The 26,427-nt window shown below is 42.8% G+C and overlaps 1 protein-coding gene across 2 annotated transcripts in view; it reads left to right on the top strand.

The window, feature by feature from the left end:
* LOC137095548 (protein lin-37 homolog) overlaps positions 1-26,138 on the top strand; it is a 387,598-nt gene extending 361,460 nt beyond the window's left edge. Inside the window, exons 2-7 of one of the 2 annotated variants that reach the window (XM_067462331.1) lie at positions 15,924-15,978; positions 18,128-18,178; positions 19,053-19,082; positions 19,718-19,803; positions 23,235-23,384; positions 25,854-26,138. In XM_067462331.1, coding sequence (XP_067318432.1) covers positions 15,945-15,978; positions 18,128-18,178; positions 19,053-19,082; positions 19,718-19,803; positions 23,235-23,384; positions 25,854-25,922 — 420 coding nt within the window. In that variant the 5' untranslated portion in view covers positions 15,924-15,944 and the 3' untranslated portion in view covers positions 25,923-26,138. The remainder of the gene's footprint in view (positions 1-15,923; positions 15,979-18,127; positions 18,179-19,052; positions 19,083-19,717; positions 19,804-23,234; positions 23,385-25,853) is intronic. The other variant, XM_067462332.1, reaches the window with a different exon arrangement.
* Positions 26,139-26,427: the final 289 nt, after the last annotated feature.

The raw sequence follows: 26,427 nt of genomic DNA on the forward strand, positions 1-26,427 counted from the left end.
GAGTCCCATCATCTGTGGTCCATCCTCCTCCAAATTGCACCAGAATGGAGAGTGGATCGTGGGGGCTCTGTGTGCCAAGTTTTGTTCTTTTTTTTAAGTAAATTTTTATATTGATTTTGCACTTACAATAAATATGAAGTGGACAGTGAGACAAAGACGAAACCGCTCGGCGTATACGACTAGGTTACATGTATGCCGGATGGTACAGCGAGTTACTCCTAAATACAAAACACATACAAATATAGCCGACAAACATACAAACAGTGCCCCTTGGGTCCCTCCCTTCCCGTCCCTATAAAACCGACTTCCCCTCATCAATCATTTACAATATTAAGTTCTCCCTGCATAGAGGACAATTAGTACAATTATTACAATCTTTCTCTCCTCATTTCTTAGAATGATTTTATACTATCATTTTTAAAAACAATACATATTATTTCTTAAGACATTGTTTCCTTTTCATAGTATTCTAAATATTACATTCATTAAATTGCAATTCCTATTTTAATATTGCATTTGTTTTAAATTTTCTAACATTTACTACATCCCCTCTTATAGCGGCCTTAGTTCGACCCAGTATTCCCGTATCTTTCATTCTCAATATAGCTTTTAAGCAAACTCCAATCTGTCATTTCAAAGCCTTTTCCAGTGTTTTGTCTTAGCCAAAAGGTCAATTCATCCATCTCTTGAATTTCTAACAGCTTTCCTAGCCACTGGGTTATGGTAGGTGTCAGTTCTTGCTCCCACATTTTGGCATATATCATTCTGGCAGCTGTAGTAAAAAAATAAATATTTTTTCCATGTTATTATTAGGGAACAGTTTTTTATCAAACATTCCTAATAGGTATAGTTCTGGGAGCATTGCGATTTCTAATTTCAAGATTTTTCTACACTCATTATGGATAGACCTCCAATATTCTTTCGCTTTTGGGCATAGCCACCAGAGATGGTAAAAGGATCCCTCCCTCACTTTACATTTCCAGCATCTGTTGTCCGTATTCCTATACATTTTTGCTATCATCTGAGGTGAAAGATACCAGCGATGCAGCATTTTTAGCCAGTTCTCTTTTAGGTCCAATGAATAGGTATATTTTAGTCGTTTCGTCCAGATTGTTTCCCAATCTTTCAAGTGGAGAGGTTTTCCTATATTTTTGGCCCACAAAATCATAGAGTGTTTAACAGCCTCAGTTTCCATGGCCCATCCCAATAGGCTCTGGTATATGAATGTTACTACTTTCCTATCCTTCTTCAGAATCTTTCCCCATAGATCGTTTTCATCACCGAAACCTATTTTCTTGTCTTCTTTGTAGCTTTCTTTAATTTCGGCATACTGGTACCACGAGACGTTGCTGAAGTCCTTAGCTATATCTTCCTGTGGTCTTAATTCAATTGCGCCATTATTTTTGTGCAGGATGTCTTTGTAGGACGGCCAACAGGTCCACCCTAGTAGTCTGCGTTGCTTTGCTTCCAGGGGGGAGATCCATAGAGGTGTTTTGTGGAAATAATATCTCTTGTATTTATTCCACACCTTCAGGAGCGCCGATCTAACGAAGTGGTTCCCGAAGTTATTTTTGGTTTTTTCTCCCTCGTACCAAAGATACGAGTGCCACCCCTTGCGAAGATTGAAGCCCTCTATGGTCAGGGTTTTAATGTTGGTAAATCTTGTCCAATCCTGTACCCAGGATAGGGCGCACGCATCATGGTATAGACGTAAATTCGGTAGACCAAAGCCTCCTTTATTGATTTGTATAGTCATGAGTGTATATTTTATTCTAGGCCTTTTATTTCTCCAGATGAATTTAGAGATCTCTCTGTCCCATTCTTTAAATACCTTATTGTTCCGGATAATTGGTAGGTTCTGGAAAAGATATAGCATTTTCGGGAGGGCATTCATTTTTATGGCTGCTATTCTGCCCAAGAGTGATAGGTTTAATTTACTCCATGTTCCTATTTCCTTCTTAATTTCTCGCCACTTTACTGTATAGTTATTTTTAAGTAGGTGTAGATTTCTTTGGGCTATCCAGATTCCCAGATATTTAATCTTGTTTGATATTTTAATACCAGTGAGTTTTTCTAATTTCTCTTGGTTGGCTTTTGTTATTGGTAACAATTTTGTTTTTTCCTTGTTCAGCCTAAACCCCGCCACCTTTCCGTATTTCTCGATTTTCTCCAGCCATTTGGGTATGTTTGTCCTTGGGTTTTCCACTACACAGATGATGTCATCTGCGAAGGCTCTTACCTTGAGCTCTTGTTTGTCTATTCTCAATCCACATAGGTTTTTATCTGCCCTTATTTCTCTCAATAAGATCTCCAAGGCAAAGATGAAAATTAAAGGGGAGAGAGGGCACCCCTGTCTAGTTCCCTTCTCAATTTAGAGTTCATCTGAGTATAGACCATTAATTATTAATTTAGCTCTCTGCTCTTTATAAATGGCATCTATTGCATTTCTAAATTGGAAGCCAAAGTCCATTTCCTGAAAAAGTGTCTTGAAGAAGCACCAATTGATGTTAAACGCTTTCTCAGCGTCTATGGCAAGCAGTGTCATTTCCTTCTGATGATTAGTTTCGTAGTATTCTAAAGTGTCCAAGATGATTCTGACATTCTCATTGATGTTTCTATTGGGCAGAAAGCCATTTTGATCTTCCCCTATCCATTTCGTAAGGAAGGTTTTGAGTCTATTTGCTAATATATTTGTAAATATTTTATAATCATTATTTAACAAAGAGATTGGTCGATAGTTCTTTATATCCTCTTTGTTTGTTCCTTCTTTATGTATTAAGGTGATTTCTGCCGTTTTCCAGGACTCTGGAATTATGCCTTTTTGTAATGCTTCATTCATCACTTTTCCTAGGGTGTCCACGATGTCCTCTTCCATTGCTTTATAGAAGCACGCTGCATATCCGTCCGGACCAGGAGCTCTGTTGTTTCGGAGGTCTTTAATCGATTTTTTAATTTCTTTCTTAGTTATTTCTTTATTTAACATGTGTCTTTGTTCTTCTGATATCTTCTCTAGTTTTTGGCTGCTTATATAGTTGACTATCTCTTCTTCATTTACTTCATTCCTCTTGTATACGTCTTGGAAGAAGTTTTGGAATGTTTCCACTATTTCGACATCTTTTACCAGTATTTTATCTTTTGTTTTGATCTTGGAGATTGGTTGCTGTTGTATCTTTTTCCTAATTTTCCAGGCCAGAAGTTTTCCTATTTTATTGCCATTTTCAAACTCTTGTTGCCATATAAACTTTAGTTGTTTCGCCATCCTTTCCGAGTCCAATCTATGTTTTTCTTTCTTCAGTAATTCCAACTTTTCTTTCGTTGTCTGGTTGTCTGGATTATCTTTAAGATCTTTTTCTGTTTTGCATATCTGTTTCTCTACCTGGTCTTTTTGCAGTCTTTTAAGTTTATTTCGAATTGACTTTTGTTGTATTAGGTGACCTCGTAGAACTGCTTTATATGCGTCCCACACTGTTTGTATCTTTATTTCTTCTTTGGTATTAATCTGGAAATATTCCTTCGTTTTTTCCTTGTTTCTTTTGATGTCTTCTTCCCTCTTGAGCAGGTTATCGTCCAAACACCATTTTCTGGGCCCCTGTCTGTGGTTGATTGTCATTATTATTGGGCCATGGTCAGTGTAGTCTCTTGGGAGTATTTTTATTTCTGTTACCTTAGATGTAATTGACCGAGTGGCCCAGATCATGTCTATCCTGGACCACACGCGATGTCGGTTAGAGTAGTATGTGTAGTCTTTTACTTCTTCATTAAGAGTCCTCCAGATGTCCTCAAGGTCATATTCTTCCAAGCAGGAGAGAAAGCATCTCGGTAGAATGTTTGTGTTTGTTGTTTTTTTCTTATTTGGTGGGGTGGTCTTGTCTAATTTGTGATTGATGATACCATTGAAGTCTCCCAGTATAATCAAATGGTTATACGATTCTGATGCTATCTTTTCCTTCAAGGTTTTCACAAATTTCCTTTTAGAGCCGTTATGGGCATATATATTACATATAAGTATACTTTCTGATCCTATAAATATTCTAACTCCCAACATTCTGCCCTCCTGATCTTTGAATATACATTCTGAAGGGATGTTTTCATCAATGTATAATACTACCCCTTTTTTTTTCTCTGGGGCTGAAGAGTAATACATTCTACCCAACCTTTTATTAATTAAATGTGCAGTATGGCGCTGAGCTATATGTGTCTCCTGTAGGGCTACTATATAATACTTTCCTTTTATTATTTGGGTAAAGATGGATTTCCTTTTACTAGGGGAATTTAAGCCATTTACGTTGTTAGTGTAAAATTTTACCTCTTGTGTAAAGTCATCCATCTCTTTCTTTTATATCATCCTGGTCCATATCGCCATCTTCCTCATCATCGTCCTGTTCTTCTTGTGTTGATTTGAGATCTTTAGTCGTTCTTCCGATATCAGGGGATGTGCTTCTTTTCCTCTTGGATTTTTTCCTTTTTTCCTCTGGTCTCAGGGTTGTTCTGATTTTAAATTCTTTTTCCAATCTTCGGTGGACGCGTACGGAGGCAGGTCGGGTTTGACGAGCTCTCGTCAAACCACCCGATTTTCTGGGGATTTGGGGGGAATTTCAACCCCCCTCCTCTGTCCTGGAGCGAGGGGACAAGGACCTCGCTATGCTGCACTCTATGTTTCGGATCCCTCTCCCCAAGAAGAGGGTTTGAGAGGGTCTTCGGCTTAGCGACGGCAAGCGAACCCAGTACCAGGAAGCAGGGATTACTCTGCACTTACTGCCTTCGTGGCCATCTCAAAAGAAATAAATATGAAGAAATAAGCTACGCGAAAGGAAGCGTGAGTAAAAAGAAAAGAAGAACTCACCTAATCATTTACCACATCTCTCTTCAAGGTTTTTTCTTCCAAAATTATTAGTACGGACTGATTGTGTAAATAGGTGAATTCCAAATGACTAATTACTAATTGAATACGCTTAGTACTAGTTGAGGACTCTTAGTAATCTACAACTCTAATCAATAGCTAGCAACAACTTTGCAGAAAGAGAAGACAAAGATATTAAGTAATAGAGAAGATAACTGATAAGTAGCTACAAAGCTACAAAGTAATACAAAGTAATACAAAGCAACTCCAAACTCCAAACTCCAGACTCCAGACTCTAAACCACAGTGAATGGAGGAAGAAACGAACTTGCCGAGCCGCTGATCAACTGCTAACAACAAACAACAAATAGCTGTTGAACAACACTCTAACAGATAGTCGCCAATTTCTACCCTAGGAGACCTGGAGGGTGGAAATAAATAAAGCGGAATATATATTGTACATTTTACATTATACCGAGTTGGTCTACCTGGGAGTAAGGCAGCACGGCAGCACAAGCGGAGCTTGGAATGCCCTGGATTGGGACCCACCGACAGCTGGGAGCTGACAGCAAATTAGCAGCGGAGTGGCGGGGCGGCAACGCCCCAGAAGATTGAACAGGGAAGAGCGAGGAGGAGGCGGCTCGGCGGCCCTGATCCAACATCAGGCAAACCGGGGGAAAGTTGACGACCCGGGCGAAACAGATGGGATCGGCGCGCCAATAGGCAGAGAGATCTCATGTGGCCTAGGAGGCGGAGCCTAGTGGAGAAGCTAACGGAACAGTGAAACTGTGACCTCACCGACCCATCGCCTCCCGATACGACGACTGGCCAAGAAGCGACAACGTGGAGGCAAGGCGGAAGAACAAGGAGGGCCCCTGTGAAACGCGGTAGGACAGTCGGGGTGGCAAAGGAGGTCGGGAAGAGCCTAAGGACTAACGACGAGGAAAGGAGGGGAAAGGGAGAGAAGGAGGGGAGAGACGGGGGAAGGGAGGAAGAAGAAAATACAGGAAAGGCCGAATTGGAACTGGTATGGGACTACAAGGAGGATAGGAAGCGAAGCCATATAGAAGAGCGTGGAGAACCCCCACGGAGACGAGAAGATTCTGTTTTTTTCTCTTTCTTTTTCTCTTCTTTCTTTTCCTTTTCTCTCTTTTCTTCTTTTCTTCTTCTCCTCTTTTCTTCTCCCCCTCCCAGTGCCCCTCCCCTCCCCTCCCCCTCCCCCCTCTCTTTTTTTCCTTCTTTTCTTTTTTTCTTCTCTCTTTTCTTCTGCTAGGGGGGCACATCTACATCCCAAAAACATGTCAAACCTCAAAGGAAAGCTGGATCCCAAAGACCTAAAAGAACTGAAAGATCCGAAGGGCACCATCAGAAGACACTCAGTTGCGGGACCACCTACCCTAGAAGAACCAAGTATGAAAGAGACAGGACCAAAGGAACCAGGGCTAAAAGAACTGTTAAGGGAAATACAATCTGAGATTCAAAACCTATCCACTAAACAAGATAAACTTCAAACAGAATTCCAGGCTAGGGCAGAAAAACAAGAAACACAACAAAAAGCCATTCAAATGGAGATCTTAGAAATTAGAAGAGAATTCAAAGAAGATATGCAAACAATGAAAGGAGAAATAACTGAGGCACTACAGGAGATAAAGGTAGTCAAAACCAACAATATGAAGATAGAAAAAGCCCAGATAAAAATAGAAAAAAGGATGACCAGCGCAGAAAAACAAAGCCAGAGATTAGAAAAAGTGCAGGAAAAACTGGAACAGAATGAAGCTGATTATCAACTCCGCTTTAGGAATGTTATAGAGGAGGAGAATGAAAACATCAGGGAAATTATAGTAGACCTATTAAATAAATTAATGGAAACCCCGATGCAGGAAATTGATAATGGCATAGATAGAGTCTATAGGACCCAAACGAGCTACACCAAGAAGAACAAAACTCCTAGAGACATTCTGGTGAACCTTGTCAGAAAGAAAACCAGGGATGAGATACTGAAAATAAGCCATCAAAAGTCTGTTCACTATAAAGAGGCTAAAGTGACAATATTAAAAGAATTCCCACCTAATACACTGATTAAAAAAAGAAAATATTTCTTTTTGACAGATGAACTAAAAAAGCTAAACATTAGATATCGCTGGGAAAAACAGGAAGGTATTATGACTACCTACAAAGGGGAAAGACTGTGGCTTACCACTGAAGAGAAAGCCAGAGAATTCTATAAAAGATTGGAAAAAGAATTTAAAACCAAGTTTTGTTCTTGATCAATCATTGTTTGAGGGTCACAGTGGTCTCAGAAAGTGAGTTTAGGTACTGCAAGTCCCATCGTCCATACTCTGTTCTCCCCCAAACCTCACCAAAATGTTGAGCTGGCCAAGGTTGCTCTCTGTGCCACGTTTGGTCTTTCTTGGTATTTGGATAAGTGTCATTGTGGTTTCAGGAAGTGAGTGAAGGTACTGGAAGTCCCATCATCCATCATCCATCCTCCTCCAAACAGCATGGGTCATGCGGGCTCTCAGTGTGAATTGTGGTCCTGATCCATCATTGTTGGCAGTTGTAATGGTCTTAGGAAGGGAGTGCAGGTATTGCAAATCCCATCGTCCATGGTGCATCCTTCTCCAAACTGCACCAGGATGTAGAGTGCATTGTGGACACTCAGTGTGCCAAGTTTGGTCTTTATCGGTACTTGGATGAGGGTTGCAGTGGTCTCAAGAATTGAGCAAAGGTACTGCAAGTCCCATAATCCATGGTCCATCCCCGGACAAACCACACCAGGATGTAAAATGGGTCATGAGAGGTTTATGTGCCAAATTTGGTCCTGATCAGTCATTGGGTGAGGTTAACACAGGCCTCAGAATGTGAGTGATGGTACTGCATGGTTCATCCTCCACCAAACTGCAGTAGGATGTAGAGTGAGTCATGGGAGCTCTGTGTGCCAAGTTTGGTCTGTATTGGCAATTTTCTGATAGAGCCCCTGGCCTTTTCCTTTCCTCTCTTTGTCATCTTGGAATCTTGGAATTGAGGCTGGCCAATCACAGACCATATGCAAATTTCCTTCTCTCATGTCTCCGTTTCTGTCATGAACCCTTTTCTCCACCAGGTGCTCCTATTGAAGCTGGCCAATCAAAGACCATATGCAAATAGCACCACAGCTGCAGCCAATCAGAAAGCTGGCAATACATTTCCACCACACCTCTGTTTGCCGCATACAAACTTTGACTTTTATTCTATTACTAGCTTGGGGACCCAGCGCTGCCCGGGGTATTAGAGAAAGGAATTGTATATCAAGGTTGGTCTTTACCAGTTACTTATATGGCTCGCAGTGGTCTCAGGAAGTTAGTGAAGGTACTTCGAGTCTCATCATCTGTGGTCCATCCTCCTCCAAACTGCACCAGGATGGAGAGTGGGTCATGGGGGCTCTGTGTGTTAAGTTTGGTCTTGATCAGTCATTGGATGAGGGTCACAGCAGTCTCACAAAATGTGAGTTAAGGTACTGCAAATCTCATCATCCATAGTCTCCCTCAAACAGCACCAGGATGTAGAGTCGCCCATGGGGGCTCTGTGTGCCAAGTTTGGTCTTGATTGGTCATTAGATGAGGGTTGCAGCAGTCTTGGGAAGTGAGTGGAGGTACTTGAAGTCCCATCATCCATAGTCTGTTCTCCCCCAAACCTCACCAGAATGTTGAGTTGGCCGTGGGGGCTCTGTGTGCCAAGTTTGGTCTTCATCAGTCATTGGATGAGGGTCTCAGTGGTTTCACTAAGTGAGTAAAGACACTGCATGTCCCATTGTCCATGGTGTATCATTCTCCAAATCACACCAGGATGTAGAGTGCATCATGGAGACCTGTTGCGCCAAGTTTTGTCCTTATTGGAAATTGGATGATGGTTGCAGTGGTATCAGGAATTGAGAGAAGGTACTGCAGGTCCCATAATCCATGCTCGATCCACAGTCAAACCAGAGCGTAAAGTGGGTCATGAGAGGTCCATGTGCCAAGTTTGGTGTTGTTCAGTTATTGTTGAGGGTCGCAGCAGTCTCGGAAAGCGAGTAGAGGTATTTCAAGTCCCATCATCCATGGTATGCCCTACTCCAAACCGCAGTAGGATGTAGAGTGGGTCATGGGGCCTCTGTGTGCCAAGTTTGGTTTTGATCGGACATTAGATGAGGATTGCAGTAGTCTTGGGAAGGGAGTGGAGGTACTTGAAGTCCTATCATCCATGGTCTGTCCTCCTCGAAAGTACACCAGGATATAGAGTGGGTCATGGGGTCTGTGTGCCAAGTTTGGTCTTGATCAGTCATTGGCGAGGGTCTCAGTGGTCTCAGGAAGTGAGTGAAGTGACTGCAAGTCCCATCATCCAGTGTCAAATTCTTCCAAACTGCACCAGGATGTAGAGTGGGTCATGCGGGCTTTCTGTGTAAATTGTGGTCTTGATCCATCATTGTTGGCAGTTGTAATGGTCTTAGGAAGGGAGTGCAGGTATTGCAAGTCCCATCATCCATGGTGCATCCTCCTTCAAACTGCACCAGGATGTAGAGTGCGTCATGGAGACTCAGTGTGCCAAGTTTGGTCTTTATTGGTAATTGGATGAGGGTTGCAGTGGTCTCAAGAATTGAGCATGGTGCATCCTCCTCCACACCAGGACGTAAAGTGGTTCATGAGGGGGTCTATGTGCCAAGTTTGGTCCTGATCAGTCATTGGATGAGGTTAACAGTGGTCTCAGAATGTGAGTGATGGTACTGCAAGTCCCATCATCCATGGTTCATCCTCCTCCAAACTGAAGTAGGATGTCGAGTGGGTCAGGGGGGGCTCTGTGTGCCAAGTTTGGTCTGTATTGGTAATTTTCTGACAGAGCTCCTGGCCTTTTCCTTTCCTTTCTTTGTCATCTCGGAATCTTGGAATTGTGGCTGGCCAGTCAGAGACCATATGCCACCACTGAGAAGGCCCAGTCTCTCATCCCTGCCAAGCGTGCTTGTGTTGCAGGCGGGACAGAGAGCAGGGCCTCAGATGCATTTGTAGAGGTAAGTAAGGCCAGAACCATTTAGGGCTTTATAGGCTAACACCAGCAACTGGCAGCCAGTGGAGCTGGCGCAACAGAGGAGTAGTATGCTCCCTGACTGCTGCTCCTGTTAGCAACCTGGCTTCCGAACGCTGGACCATTTGAGACTTCTGAGCAGTCTTCAAAGGCAACCCCACGTAGAGAGCACTGCAGTAGTTACGGCATGTAACCAGAGCGTGGAATACCATGGCCAAGTCAGACTTCCCAAGGTACAAGCACACCTGGCGCACAAGTTTTAACTGTGCAAATGCTCCCCTGGTCACCGCTGAGACCTGGAGTTCCAGGCTCACCTACGAGTCCAAGATCACACCCAATCTGCGAACCTGCATCTTGAGGGGAATTGTAGCCCCTTCCAACACAGGCTGTAACCCTATGCCCTGTTCGGCCTTACAACTGACCAAGAGTACCTCTGTCTTGTCTGGATTCAATTTCAATTAATTCGCCCTCATCCAGACCGTTACAGTGGCCAAGCACCGGCTCAGGACCTGAACAGCCTCCTTAGTAGCAGGTGGGAAGGAGTGACAGAGGTGGACATCATTCCCGTACAGATGATACCGTACCCCGAAACTCCGGATGATCTCCCCCAGCGGCTTCATGTAGATGTTAAACAACATGGGAGACAATATTGATCCCTGTGGAACTCCACAAGACAATGGTTCTGGGGCAGAACAGGTGTCCCCTAGCAACACCTTCTGAGATCGACCCTCTAGGAAGGACGGATCCACTACAGAACAGTGCCTCCAAGGCCCATTCCCATGAGGCGTCTCAGAAGGATACTGTGGTCGACAGTATCGAAGGTCGCTGAAACGTCCAGCAGAACGTCCAGCAGCTCTGTCTAGCTCCCGGCGTAGATCATCCACTAAGGCGACCAAGACTGTTTCAGTTACATATCCTGGCCTAAAGCCAGACTGTGCCGAATCCAGATAAGTGTCTTCCAAGAATACCTGGAGTTGTGAAGCCTCCACACGTTCCAGGACTTTGCCCAAAAAAGGGAGATTGGAAACTGGCAGAATTGAGTGGGCTCCAGTGATGGTTTTTTCAACAGCGGTTTTATTATAGCTTTTTTAAAGCTCGCTGGAATGCTGCCTTCCCGAAGGGAAGCATTAACCACCACCTTTACCCACTGGGCCAATCCCCCTCTGGCTTCCTTCAAAAGCCAGGATGGGCAGGGGTCTAGGATGCATGTGGTAGGCCTCATTCCTCCAAGTATCTTGTCCATATCCTCGGGTTTCACCAATTGAAATGAATCCATTAAAACCGGACAAGCAGATGTTCCAGCTACATCCTCAGAGACTGCCATTAATGTGGTATCCAAACCAGAATGGATCAATTTATTATTTATTTGTTATTTATTTGCTTCATTTGTATACCGCTATTCTCAGCCCTCAGGCAACTCACAGCGATTAACAACAGTAGTAGCAACAATTCAAAGCTAACATCAAACAAGGTATTTAAAAACAAATTAACACGATAGCAGACTAAGCAATTAACATCAATAAACACTCATTGGTGTCTCGTAACTAGAATCATGATCCAAACTCGTCATCCGTTGTTCCGTTTCCTATAATTTATTGCACTGCCTATTCAAACGCCTGTTCAAATAACCAGGTTTTCACTTTTCTCTGAAATACCATTAGTGAGGGAGCCGATGTAATGTCCATGGGAAGGGCGTTCCACAGCCAAGGGACCACCACTGAGAAAGCCCTGTCTCTTGTCCCCGCCAACCATGCCTGTGTTGCAGGCGGGATCGAGAGCAGGGCCTCCCCAGAAGATCTCAAAGTCCTAGTGGGTTCGTAGGCGGAGATGCAATCGGATAGGTAACTTAGGCCAGAACCAAGTGATCAAAGCGACTTTGTCTTGCAAAGAACTGAGCAAAAGCTTCACAGTGGGCTGCCAAGTTGTCAGGGCTCCCATGCTGAGTGGTGGGATTTAAAAGGCCTCTGACAACTCGAAACAGCTCAGTCGGACAGTTCTTTGCAGACACAATAGTGGTCGCAAAGAAGGATTTCTTTGCGGCCTTTATAGCTACGGCATATGCCCTTAGAAAGGACACAAACCGTGTTTGATTTGGCTCGCTCGGATCTGAACGCCACACACTCTCTAGTTCCCTCTTCCTTCGCTTCATCACTGCCAACTCCTCGTTGAACCAAGGAGCTGATTTAGCTCGGCTACTTGAGAGGGGATGTTCTGGAGCAATCGTGTCTATTGCCCTAGTCATCTCTTCATTCCAGAGAATGACCAGGGCATCAACAGGATCACCTACCGAGGTGGTGGGAAACTCCCCAATCCATCTGGATCCATACGATTCTTGGGGTGGACCAACTTAATGGGTCCCCCACCCCTGCGGAGGTTAGGAAGTGCAGTGAGTCTAAATCTGACCAGGTAGTGGTCGGTCCATGGCAACGGAGAGATGGTCAACTCCTCAACACCGCCACCATGCTCCCATCCCTGGGGCCAGATACCCATTGGGACAGCCTCGTGGTTGCCATGGAAGACATGAAGTCCTGAGCCGCTCCTACTAGGGTAGCCTCGGCATGTACATTGAAGTCCCCCAGCAGAAGAAGCCGTTGGGACTCCAGTGCCAAGCTCAAGACCACCCCTGCTAGCTCAGGTAGGGAGACTGTAGTGCAGTGAGGTGGGCGGTACACTAACAGAATCCCTATTCTGTCCTGGTCACCCAACCTCAGATGGACACATTCAAAATTGGTTGACTGCGGGATGGGGCCCCTGGTCAGAGGGATGGTATTTCTATAGACCACCGCAACCCAGCCTACCCGCCCTCCGGATCTCGGTTGGTGCTGCACGGAGAACCCTGGTGGATAAAGCTGGGTCAAATTTACACCTCCTGCTTCATCCAACCAGGTCTCCGTAATGCACGCCAGATCTGCCCGCTCATCCAGGATTAAATCTTGGATGAAAGTTGTTTTTCCGTCGACAGATCTGGCGTTCAACAGCACCACCTTCAATCCAGAGGGACTGCCATCCTGGGTACACCAACTTACCACGTCAGGAGACCGATTCAGAGTTACTAAATTTCCACAATCCCTAGGCCAAATTAATGGTCTCCCTTTCCTGCATCTCCCTCTCCCCATTATAGTTTCTATGGGGGCCCCTCGGCTGACGGGACACCCCCCTGTCAGCCGAGGGGTTCTGTAAATAGTTTGTAGGTTGTGTTTCTTCATCACCTTCCCTATGCAATCAGTGGTTCCCTTGATGTAAGAACTTTTCCTCTGGGTGGATCTTAGTTTTTGCTCTCATAGCTTGTTCTTGGTCTTGCAGCTCTTCTGATGTCTGTGATGGAGTACCCATTGGCCATAGAGAATCTGCGAACCCCACCTCCTCGAAAGAGAACTGAGCCACCTAAACTGGGTTCTACAGGCCAATGGAGACTCTTCCACAGACATCAGAAGAGCTGCAAGACAAAGAACAAGCAATGAGTGTAAAGACAAAGAAAGACAAAGATCCACCCAGACGAAAAGTGTCTGTGGTAGAGTATCCATTTGCCTGTAGAGCCCAGTTTAGATGGTTCAGTTCACCTTGGAAGAGCTGGTGCTTGCAGATTCTTTTTGCACGGTCTGCCAGGGCTTTGATTGTGCTTCTTTTTTACTTGGGTGATGGTAGGAGTTTTTATGTAGGTATCTATCTGTGTGTATAGGTTTTCTGTAAACTCTGTGGCCCAACTGTTGATGACTAGGACATCTAGAAATAGCAGTTTTCCTTTATTTTCTTTAGAGTCATGGAGAAGAAGAACTCAACAAGTTCCTGGACCACCTCAACAGCATCCACACAAACATCCAATGGAAAAAGGTTTTCTGCAAACCCAATCAACAATTTGAAATTAGTTGCTATTTTCCAGAAACTTCATTTTTGTGGTTGCCACAAACTATGTTGAATTGGTTGAGACTCAATGAGATAGTTATTGAAAAACTATAGCAAAATGTGCTGCAGGATGTCTCTCCTGCAAAAGCAATTTTTTCAGTTTAATGTACTTTTTCCATGTTTTTATGATAGAACCAATTAGAAAATGACATTTATAACCCAGGAACAAAATTCGTTTACATAGTGCAATTGATGCTAAAGGCAAAGGAAAAAAATAGATTTGGATAAAAGCGGACAATTAATGCTGGAAGAGTTTAAGATTTAATGACTGGTGAGATTGGTTACTTAAAGTTGACATCATTAAAATCAAATTAAGGGGGGAAAGAGAGATATGTGCCAAAGGATGTGCCAAAGGATACCTGACAGAAGGGACTCCATATACAGCAGTAGGCAGGCTCTGTTTTAGGGGAAATGAGATCAGTAAAAGGCTCTTTTGACAATACTTCTGATGTAAACTCTGTGGCCCAACTGTTGATGACTAGGACATCTAGAAATAGCAGTTTTCCTTTATTTTCTTTAGAGTCATGGAGAAGAAGAACTCAACAAGTTCCTGGACCACCTCAACAGCATCCACACAAACATCCAATGGAAAAAGGTTTTCTGCAAACCCAATCAACAATTTGAAATTAGTTGCTATTTTCCAGAAACTTCATTTTTGTGGTTGCCACAAACTATGTTGAATTGGTTGAGACTCAATGAGATAGTTATTGAAAAACTATAGCAAAATGTGCTGCAGGATGTCTCTCCTGCAAAAGCAATTTTTTCAGTTTAATGTACTTTTTCCATGTTTTTATGATAGAACCAATTAGAAAATGACATTTATAACCCAGGAACAAAATTCGTTTACATAGTGCAATTGATGCCAAAGGCAAAGGAAAAAAAATAGATTTGGATAAAAGCGGACAATTAATGCTGGAAGAGTTTAAGATTTAATGACTGGTGAGATTGGTTACTTAAAGTTGACATCATTAAAATCAAATTAAGGGGGGAAAGAGAGATATGTGCCAAAGGATGTGCCAAAGGATACCTGACAGAAGGGACTCCATATACAGCAGTAGGCAGGCTCTGTTTTAGGGGAAATGAGATCAGTAAAAGGCTCTTTTGACAATACTTCTGATGGGATTCAAGGGGGAGGTAGCATGGAGAAAGGGAAGAGTGAAATGTGAACTTTACCTGCATTGTGTGTGAAAGTGTATGTATTTTTTTGCAAGGGGCACCTGTTTGCAGGTATCATGATAAAATTTGCTACTTTGCTAAAACTCTCTGTTTAAAGTATTTGTACTAAAAAGGCTCTAAAGGGGCATATTTATAACAACTGATGGGGTTGCAAGGCAAGGCCACCTTCACACAGCCTTGACCCATAATGATACACCGAATTCTGACCCAGTTACAGCTGCACAAGTTCAAAGATGGGTGCAAGTGTTTTCGTTGGCAGCCTGTATCTACCTGTCTCAGGCAATTCAGGAACCTGGGGTGATATTTAACAATCTCCCTCCACCTGTTCATATTGTGTTGGCCACAATGTTGGTCTGGCTGGTCAGCCATCACGTGCAGTGATGTTGACCAAGGAAGGGAGAGGAAGGATGGTTTCTCCCCCCCCCCCCCTCTCATTGCCCAGCAGACCTCACTGTAGGTGGCAGCTGACTGGTAGGGCCACGGCCATCAGTCCGTGGTACTTCGATTGTGTTTTCCCTGCATAGCAAGGAGTTGAACTAGATTGTCCATGTTGTCTCTTCCAACTCTGTGAATTTATGTTGCGGCCAGAAACCACCACAATACGGAAGACAATGAGGGGCAGTAAAGGTGGCTATCCAGTGGTGCTGAACTAAGCTCACTGTCATTGGGCAATTGGGACCCCCTTCTGCCTGTGCAGTGACCAGGAGATGCTTGTGTAACCCATTGGGCATGTGCCACACCAGATTGGCCCCAGGATAGCAGGTCAGTGTAGGTCTTCCCCTTGTCTTTCTCTTTCGTATAGCTGTCACATGAGTATTCTTCTGAAGAATAGCTTGTGCAAAACTAAATCTTCCCTGATTCTACAGAACCCATGCAGTTTGTCACATTACATCTTTTAAATGTCTACTTGTCTTCAAAATCAGTCTGTTCCAGATGAGAGGTATCATTGCAGTGTTGTTTATCTCTTTCAGTGAACAGAATCTTGGATAAACATGCTACATACAAAGGTGAAAACAGAAAAGCGAGGTAGGTTGCCTTGGAAGCATGGTGCTATAAATAGCAAAAGCAAGTCATTGTCATGATCCTCTTTTTTACAGTGGCAACAGAAGGAAGTTGTTGGCCCCCCAGGAATACCATTTAATCCTCTCAGCCAGGAGCAGGGAATCTCGGTACAGGTCCACAGCATGTCACAAAGCAAAATGTCATTTCTGCCCAGTCCCTTTTTTTTCTTTTTGAGAAGACATAGCATGCATGCTCATTGCTTTGGGCAAGACGTCTAAGTGTTGCATAAATCATCCACCTCCAACTGTACCCTATTTCAACACAATTTAACAGGAAATAGGTTGTTTTTGGGAAATCAGTGGGATAATTTTTATTTGGGAAGTCAAGGCTTAAAAGATTCATCTAAAGATCTTCAGTAAAAATGGGGGACTTTGAATGTTCAGAGAATGCAAACTGTGGCTTCCATAGACCCTTATTGGCTGTATTAACTGGGGCACTGAAGTGCAAAATATCTGAGAGCCAAAAATTATCTGCCCCTGGTCCTTCAGTGTCTTCATGAGATGAAAAGCAAATGGCATGTCTATATATAAAGGATGACAACTTTGGCCTGGATGATCTTTTTGGACTGCAGTTCCATAAGCTATACGGGCTAGAAGTAATGGAAGTTGTAAGCCTAAAACCTCACATGAGCCAGAGTTGCCTGTCCCTCTTGTATAAATTATCTCTATCCTTCCTTTTTTTTGGAAGGAGTCGGGTTTAGCCTGTTCTCCATCTACACCATCTCCCGTGTCATTCTAAACAGCCCCTTTTCTTCTAGCAAAAATATCCATGTGGCACAGGAACCTGCGATGGAACTAGCCAAACTTATTTTCCTTTACCAGCAAGTGTGATTGTGGGATTTCCAGATTCAGGTCAATGAAAAAAAAGCCAGGCTTTTTTGCAAAGGCAAAGTATGAAAACATGTTTTCTGAGGAATAAAACTCTATTCTGCAGTCCTACTCCAGATCTGTAAACCACCAATGCTCGAACCCACCTTGATGCTGTGCTGCAGTGCCTGCTGGAGAAGACTGATGTTGACCGATGTGTATTGGTAGTCTGCAAGATTAACCTTTAGAATGACCTTGATACCTTCAGTTATGAAGGCCTCTGGCATAGATAGGGATAAAGGAAGCTAGGGCCAAATTTGAATGTTTTTCATTGACTGTTTTCCAGCAAAATGGGAGTTGAGGGGACTGGGGTTGGGGATGGATATAATTCTTATGTATTGCAGGTACACAAAGGACAGCCTGATTCTAGGCAAGTCTACTGAATAGTAAATATAAATAGCTTCCTCATTAGAGCTATATAGTAGTTTCCTAGACTCAAAGCAGAAATCACTTTCTTGTGATATATTCCTGACCTTCAAGTATATCCTTGTCCTCCATCACAGAGAATAGCAGAAACATGTAGGCCAGATGGCAAACATCCTTGATACAGATGATATAACAAAAATGTTTTCTGTTGCTCCATACATATAGTGATTTGCAGAAATATTAGGCTGCACATCCCACCATCCATGTTCAGCATGGCTAGGGCATGCTGTCTGACAGTGATGGGACTCAGTGTAATAAACCTAGAAGACTCCAGTTTGGAATGTGGTGCTTGTGTGGCCCCTTCTACAGTGCCATATAAAATCCAGATTATCTGCTTTGAACTAGATTATAGTGCAGTGTAGACTCATGTAATCCAGTTCAAAGCAGATAATGTGCATTATCTGTTTTGATAATCTGGATTATATTGCAGTGTAGAAGGCACCTGAGAGTGAGACCAAAACCAACAGGTTCAAATTGCAAAAAATTGAATTTTGACTAAACTTTAGGAAGAACTTCCAAAATGAATACATTTATTCATTTTGGAAACGTATTTCCCAAAAGGTGACCATTGTAAGCTCATTTCTTGCGTTATCAGTGATGTCTCTTCTAATGTTATGGTTCTGTTTTCAATTTTTTGGCCTGGGACTGGTCTCTGCTCACATAGGAGCAGTGTATGAATACCTCGTGACGCTGTTTTGCATCTAGAACTGTCTCCCATAAGGAGCAGTAATTTTAGTAGTGGCAAGCTCTCAAGTGGGAAGCCAATTTAAATAAGCCTCATTCCCCCACCCCCACCCCCACCCCTTGATTTGTTGCTTCAGGGAACAGATGGAAGAAGATTCTGAGAAGACAGCATCGGTTGCCCTCTGCAAGTAAGGAGCCTATGTAGTTTCCCACAAACTCTTATTGATTTTACTAGTTCCATTTATGTACCATCTTTCAGTAGGAGTACTCACCTCCCTTAGCCACTTTATCCTAGCAAGAACACCTCAAAATGCACATAACTTATAAGTCCAAGTTTACAAACCAAGATCTTACAGTGAGTAGGGGGAACATAATCCTCTATTTGTGCAGTTCTTTGAGCCTACCCTGTACAAGCAGCTGTCCAGCCCACTGCTTACTTGTGAGGAGGAGAGGGAGGCAATTCCGATTATGAAAAGGCTCGAAAGAGGAAGAAATATGAATGTACTTATACATTTTGTATTTTGCCTTTTTTCCTTCTCCTGAAAGCTGAAATCTGCAGCTTGATTGTCTAAATTGCTTCATTTCCAATAAATCACAAGAGACCCTCTCAGGACTGTACATTCTCCCAGTGTAATTTATAGCACTATAATAGCACTTCGTTTCCCATGGTTCCATTCTGTGGTATCCTGGGAATTTCAGTCCAGGGAAAGTTATTTGAAATCACATTTTAATAAAACCATCATTTAATTATAATCCAGGGATGGGATTCAACTTGGAATGGTACTTCAACACTAAACTTAGAATATGGGCAGGGTCATATGCTTGATGGTACTTCTTTGGGCAAGATGGTTCCATTTTCTTTATCCTGACTTACCAGTATAGGTTTGGATGGACAACTGACCATACAGTCTGGGATGGCCCACATTGGACAGTCAAGGCATATAATAAAAAAAGGTTGGGAACAGACTTTCTCCTTTTTTGTGAAGCTTGCCTCAGCTGATAATTATGACCATGGTTTTCTTCTCTGAACACTTTCTAACCTCTCTTGCTTTGTGGTTGCAGGGACTCTTCTCCTACTGCCACAGGAAAGAGGTAAGGTTTTTACGGCATCTTCTCCACCTAAGTGAAGTAAATGTAAACATTTTCCCATTCTGCTCCCAGCCATTCCTGGAATATCCAGATATCTGTGTGTGTGTTGTGTGCAAGAGAGAATAGCATGTGCACATGAATTTCAGTTTGCAAAATTTCGTCAAACAGTTCTGACTGTCAAAGAGAAAGGCTTATTAGTTGCTTCTCTCTTCAACAGTAGTAGTTGTCTCTGAAATATTATTTTGCCTTTTATGCACTGTATTTAGAACCTAGTTGTAGAAGTGTTTAAAAATGTTTAAATGGGAAATGTAAGAGTTTGAAAGACAGCCCTATATCCCAGAATATCAAGGCAGAAAAGGAACCATGTCAGTTGTGTTGGACTCACTGTTACGTTGTGTTGTCCATTCATGGCCTCCTGATCTATTTCAGAGTCTATGCAGGGAGTCATGAAGCGTTAGAACTGACTGACCAAGTAATCTAATCCAGAGGTTCTCCTGCATGCTTTGGGCCATAACTCTCAGACATTCCAACCAGCGTGGCCAGGGATTCCAGGAAGCCCAAAACATCTGGAGGACAAAAAGTCAAACAAACGCTCACTAACCACTTACTCACTATTCAATACATTTTTTTGATCTCAGGCCCTCCGCACGGTTTTCCCACCACCGTTGCAAGAAGAGGAAGGAAACAGATAAGGGACTCACTGAAAGCAAGCAGCAGAAACAGAGTGAGTAAAAAATTTGGATGTCTTTTTTTTCTTTATGCCGAAGATCTGATTCTGTGAACTTTTAATCAGCATCTAAAGCACTGACTGTCTTAACAATCTGTATCCGAAATCCTTGCCTCCTGTAGATACCTATGTAATCAAGCTGTTTGACAGAAGTGTAGACCTGGCACAGTTCTCTGAGAATACCCCCCTGTACCCCATTTGTTGGGCCTGGTTGAAGAACAGTCCCACCGTGCGGGAACAGGAACAATCTCCAAGCCCTCAAATAACCAGCCTTCATGGTTGGCACTGCATCTGGAAAAGGGGACTTCATACAACGGAGGTTCAATTAGAGTGCTCTGTCAGTGCTTGAAATCCGTTGCCTGAACTATCTTGGTTGCCAGATTGAAAGCTGGAGAGAGCCTGTCAAAACTTGATAACTTCCTGAAATTATATATATCACATGTTATATTACTAATAATATTGCAGTATAGTGGTATAGTGCAATATTGTAATATATAATACTAATATTGTGCTATGCTAATATAATATATTGTATATACATATAACTTGTAAGCTGCTCGGAGTCCCCTTCTGGGTGAGAAGGGCAGGATATAAATGTCGTAAATAAATATAAATAAATGATGTGCTGCAATTCTCGTTTCAATATAGCCATTAAAGATATAGGATCCCAGCCAGTTTTTACTCTGACAACCCTACTTACAACAGACCTTGGTGGCAGTCAATTAGTTTTATCTCTGTGGAACTGAACTTTAATACCTGGCAAGTCTCTATCTGAGCCCACTCTATTTTCCAATCCAATTTTTCTTATTTGTTATTGATTTTAATTTTTTTTAGATAGTCCACCTTTGAGAAGTTCTGCATGGGTCTTTTTCTCAAACCTTTTCTTCTCACAATAACCCTGTGAAGTAGGTGGGCCTGAAATAGAATGCATGGCTCAAGGTCACCCACTGAGTTTTATGGCTCAATTGGGACTAGAACCTGCATCTTCCAAATCAGGTTTCTAACAGTAGTCTGATTTGAACGGGCGACTTCAGGTAGATTTTTAAGATTTTAAAACCCGAGTGGCTATTTAACACAGTGCCCCACCACACTTCGAACTTCAGGAAATGATTCTCTAAATTATTATAATCCTTTCACAATGAACCAAGATCCTTGAGGGAAACACACAATGGACTTGCGTAAGAACCCCTGGGTCATTTTCCTGTTTCACCTGATTTTTTTTTTCATGTCAGGAGCAATTTGAGAAACTGCAAGTCATTTCTGGTGTGAGAGAATTGGCCATCTGCAAAGACTTTGCCTGGGGGACGTCTGGATGTTTGATGTTTTACCATCCTTATGGAAGGCTTCTCTCATGTTCCCGCATAAGGAGCTGGGGCTGACAGAAGGAGCTCAACTCACTTTCCCCGAATTCGAACCACTGACCAGTCAGCAGTCCTGCCAGCACAAGGGTTTAACCCATTGTGCCACCTGGGGCTCCACTTCACCTGATGTGATCTAAGTTATCTCTAGGAATGCTTCCTCTTCCACACTCCCAAACCGGATCCATCCTGGTAAAACCCACTGAGACAGCCATCACCTTAAGCAACCTTTGTTTATCTGGACTAACCCCATTGTATCAGCCAGAGATGGAATACTAAGCCCATTATTGAAGGCCCCATCACATTCCTTTCCAATCATGCCCCTCTCATGTGTGGATTGGTAAACTGACACACTTTTAAAAATAATTCAATAAATATGCAAAATTATGGAAACGGCAAACCATACTAACTTCAAAATTACAAAAGTTTTTGAAATAGCCAAAATGACCAAATTAATTTTAGCTCTACAAATACACAGAGACTTCAGGAGAAATGGAAACCCTTTATTGTATAAAGAACCAAAGGAAGATGACCACAGCAGGATTTGTTGACTAAAATAGTATTAACAGTATAGATGCACTTTGTACTTTTATATACTTGACATTCAAGAGACTTTAGAGACTTCAGATAATTGACCTGTTAGTACTCTTTAACTAGAACAGAAATGCTTGCAAGCTTTGTTATTTAGATATTTCAAAATTACATATGTTTGTGTGTGTGTGTGTGTGTGTATGCACACACACACACAAATACATACAGTTTGTGTAGTGTTTAAAAAAGAAGTAAATATTACAATGTAACTTTGTAAATTATCACCTACACAATATTAATTTACCAACAAATGGAATTTAATGTTTAGATTTATATGGCAATGGTGAAAATTAGATAAATGACACGTAAATAACTAGAAGATGGGAGGAACATTGGGTGGTATGGGAAGACATGACTACCAGTTCTGACATCAGGTGACAAGACGATGTTCTTTACTGTTATACAGGATGTATGGAATTATCAAAATTGTAGACACTGTGTATAATAGTACTTGAGACAAAGATATAGATGTAATCACTATAACAAATATTAGGCCTCTCTTCCCCTGCTAACCCCTTCCTATTCCTCGGTGGCATAGAAAAACATTTATATAGTCCTAATTCCACTGCCCCCAACCTATTTTTGTCTTCTCTCTTCGTGTGAATTTATGTTTTAAATGCTTAATAAACAGTTTCAGAAAAACAAAAACAGAAAAAACCAAAAGACTTTCCCAACCCTGTCGTCTATACAAATATGGAGATGTCAAGAATGAGGAGAGCCGTGCAGTAGGGTTCCTTTCATACACATGATACCTCCCTACACATTTTAGCTTTTTAGCTAATTTTCCTTACATAGTCATTGAAAATGAGATAGTTGTCAGAAATACTAAAAATTAACTAGGTATTTTTGGTTACAAAAATGTGAGTCAAGCACTGAAAGAGTTAAATGGATGCAGTGACTCAGATAAGTTGCTATTCAAGTGTGCCTGTACTTAGTAAGGCCTCAGTTTGAGAGAGTTCTCAGTGTTAGAGAGAATGCCTCAGTGGGAGAAAAGTCCTAAGTGGTAGTAGGCCTCACTGTAGAAGTATAGGCCTTAGTGTTTTTAAGCCTCAGTGTGATGTAGGCCTCGTTATGAGAAAACCTCATGTGTGAAACTCCAGTGTGAATGTTGAACTTTGTGTTATGGAAACCTTGTTCTTGTAAATAGTGTAACTCTATTATTTTGCTATAAAGAAAAACCTCATATAGAAGCTATAACATTGGTCTGTGTGTTTTTGTTCTTTTTACCACTTTGGGCTACTGGTGCTGGGTCACAGTGCTGCTGCTAAGTTACTCTCCTGTACATTTATGGGGAGGGTCTTTTTGTAAATAAGCCCACTCCCCCAACAATAACCCCCCATACACTGCCAGGAAGTTCTTTATGCTAAGGATGGAGTGTAAAAAGTAAGAAATTCAGCAGAATGTATTGGTAACATGTCAGTGTGACAACTGTGTAGCAATTACCACTGTGTCTTTTCTCTCCATGGCATTTAATTCCAGGGAACTGAGGGTCTGAATGGAAAGATCCAGGATGTTTTCAAGATGCCACCTCTAACTGCCTGCCAGGCAAATGCCATCGGCGAGCCGGTGAACCTACGTATCCAATCCAAACTGGAGCCTGAAGAGGAGACAAAACCAGTTATTGACATGGTCAGAGCGCCTGGAGGAGGGAGAAAAGCAAAATGGGCAGTCTCCTGTGTCAAATGGAAGGCATCTTAAAGGCTTTGTCAAGGCCATAGATTTCCCACTGTTTACATTCTCCCCATCCATGGCCCTTGTCATTGGGCAATAGAAGGCAGTAGCTTTAGATTATGAAGCTTTAGATTTAGATTATGAAGTGTATACGGATTTGTAGGTAATAACCTGCACCTTGAATTGAGCCCAGAAAATTGTCAGAAAAATGTCTTAGAAAACTGGTTACATATGGGGAATTGTCCATGCATAGTGTGCTGCCTTTTCTGTTTCCCATTAGTTTTTAGTGGCTTATTTATCAAACTGGTTGTGATTTTTTGATAATTTGATTACAGCTTTTAACTTCTGTATTTTACCATGTTTGTTTTGGCTCTGGCATGTTGCCTTGAGTCCTGACATGGGAAAAGGGCAAGACATAAACAAATATATTCATGCTAATAGCTGGAAATCTGCACCCCGTGCCTTGAGGGAGCCCCTGCCACTTTGGAGAGCAGTTGCAGAGTTGACTTTCCCCCCAAATGCCTGTCTCTGGCATCTTCAGAGCCAGGAAATGTCCTGTGCCACAACTCAGGTGGATTTCTATACCCCACTACACCACAGAATGCAAAATGCTTAGATTTGAGAATCCCTCAGAAGCAGTCTCTTGTGAAGAAGCTAGCTTAAAGTCATTCAGGCTGCTTTTAATAAATAATAATAATAATAATAATAATAATAATAATAATTAAACTGTAGCCCCTGGTGACGCAGTGGGTTAAAGTACTGCTGAGCTTGTTGACTGAAAGATCGCAGGTTCGAATCCGGGAAGCAGTGTGAGCTTCTGCTATTAGCCCCAGCTCCTGTCAACCTAGCAGTACAAAAACATGCAAATGTGAGTAGATCAATAGGTACCGCTATGGCGGGAAGGTAACGGGGCTCCATGCAGTCATGCCAGCCACATGACCTTAGAGGTGTCTATGGACAAAGCCAGCTCTTCAGCTTAGAAATGTGATGTTCAAGGAGCTCCACTGGCTGCCGTTTATCTTCCGAGCCCAATTTAAGGTGCAGGTGCTTACCTACAAAGCCCTGAACGGTTTGGGACCAGCCTACCTGAGTGACCGCATCGCTGTCTACGAACCCACATGCTCACTCTGGTCATCTGGAGAGGCCCTGCTCGTGATCCTGCCTGCATCGCAAGTGCATTTAGTGGGGACACGAGACAGGGCCTTTTCCGTGGTGGCCCCCCGACTCTGGAACACCCTCCCCAAAGATCTTTGACAGGCCCCTACACTGGCAGTCTTCAGAAAGAACTTGAAGACCTGGCTGTTCCGATGTGCCTTCCCAGAATAGGAAATCTCCAATACCAAGTCCCAGAAGCACTTCATTAGAATTAAGATTGCCGCACACTGCACACTGCACTTGCCCTATAATCCTTACATATCACCTGTCACATCAGCACTTTTAATCCTGTACCCTTTACTCTGGCCCGGCCCAGTTTTATTATGTTTTGTCATCCAAAACAGCCCTACATGTGCTCCCCATCTTCTGGCAAAGAGAGGATCACTATGCCCCACAATGTAGCCCCCAGTGGTGCAGTGGGTTAAACCACTGAGCTGCTGAACTTGCGTACTGAAGGGTTGCAGATTCAAATCCAGGGAATGGGATGAGCTCCCGCTGTTAGGCCCAGCTTCTGCCAACCTAGGAGTTCAAAAACATGCAAATGTAAATAGATCAATAGGTAGTGCTCCATGCAGTCATGCCGGCCATGTGACCTTGGACGTGAACCACCAACCTTTCTGTCAGCAAATTCTGCAGTTCAGCGGTTTAACCTGCTGCACCACAGCGGCCCCAGCTATGAGTTACATAATCAAAATAGATTAGGAAACCAAATTAAACTGCAACCCCAAATGTGTTTTCTTTTTTGGGGGGCGGGGGGCTGGGGAGATAATAAGGAAGGGTTTGCTGAATATTCAGGGGAAAGTTCCAAGATTAGGGCACAGTAAGGGGTAAAAAAAGATCCAAGCTGATGAAGAAAAGCTCGGCTTGACAAGAAACATACAATTATTAAAATGGAGACGCTGAGCAGAATAGTAAAGAGAGGTGAGAACTGAAAAAAAGTGAGAAGCCAAGTGATTGTATGAAGTGTGGAGGTATTTGTTTGTTTTTTAAATAAGAGGGTCACCTCAGTTTGGATGTAAAATGCTGCTATGCTGGATTAAGTTGGACTGGGATTTGCAGCCATCAGTTGAGCTCTTGAGTTGGCCTTTCCTTAGTAAACCACCATGTACTATGGATATTCCAGGGTTTTGTTTCTGACTGTGTACTTTGGAGAGTAACAGAGGTGATTTGCTGATTCTTCTTGTCAAGTATTCCTTTATTTAAAACCCTGATCAGCTTTAGTATGAGCAAAATGCTTATGCCTTGTCTTTCCCCCGCATGGACTTCCCCTAGACTTCTGACACAGTGCTGTCAATGTCCAGCCTCATCTACAAGAACATGGACCGGTGGAAGAAGATCTGACAGAGGTAGGAGGCCTGTCAAAGTCAGGTGGAGAAGTTGACAAAAGGCACGACAGAAGTAGTTGAAAAGGGTGGGGAATCTTAGGCCCTCCAGATGTTTTGCACTGTATTACTTGCATTAGGTTACCATCTTGGCTCTTGATAAGGTATCTGTCAGACACTAGTTCAAAACGTGACCAATATAGAACAGCGTGAGACACTTTTTTTTTTGTTGGTCGTGTCAGGAGCGACTTGAGAAACTGCAAGTTGCTTCTGGTGTGAGAGAATTGGCCGTTTGCAAGAATGTTGCCCAGGGGACGCCCAGATGTTTTCATGTTTTTATTATCCTTGTGGAAGTCTTCTCTCATGTCCCTGCATGAGGAACTGGAGCTGATAGAGGGAGCTCATCCACACTGTTCTGTCGCCAATGGATCTGAAATGAAGCGCCTTTAAGAAAGGATGTGTGGCTTAAATCCAGCGGGAAGCCAGGGGCCCCGAAAAAGAAATGCCTACTCTCTCCCCTAATT

This window comes from Anolis sagrei, chromosome Y (genome assembly GCF_037176765.1).
Source record: "Anolis sagrei isolate rAnoSag1 chromosome Y, rAnoSag1.mat, whole genome shotgun sequence".
NCBI classification, from domain to species: Eukaryota; Metazoa; Chordata; class Lepidosauria; order Squamata; family Dactyloidae; genus Anolis; species Anolis sagrei.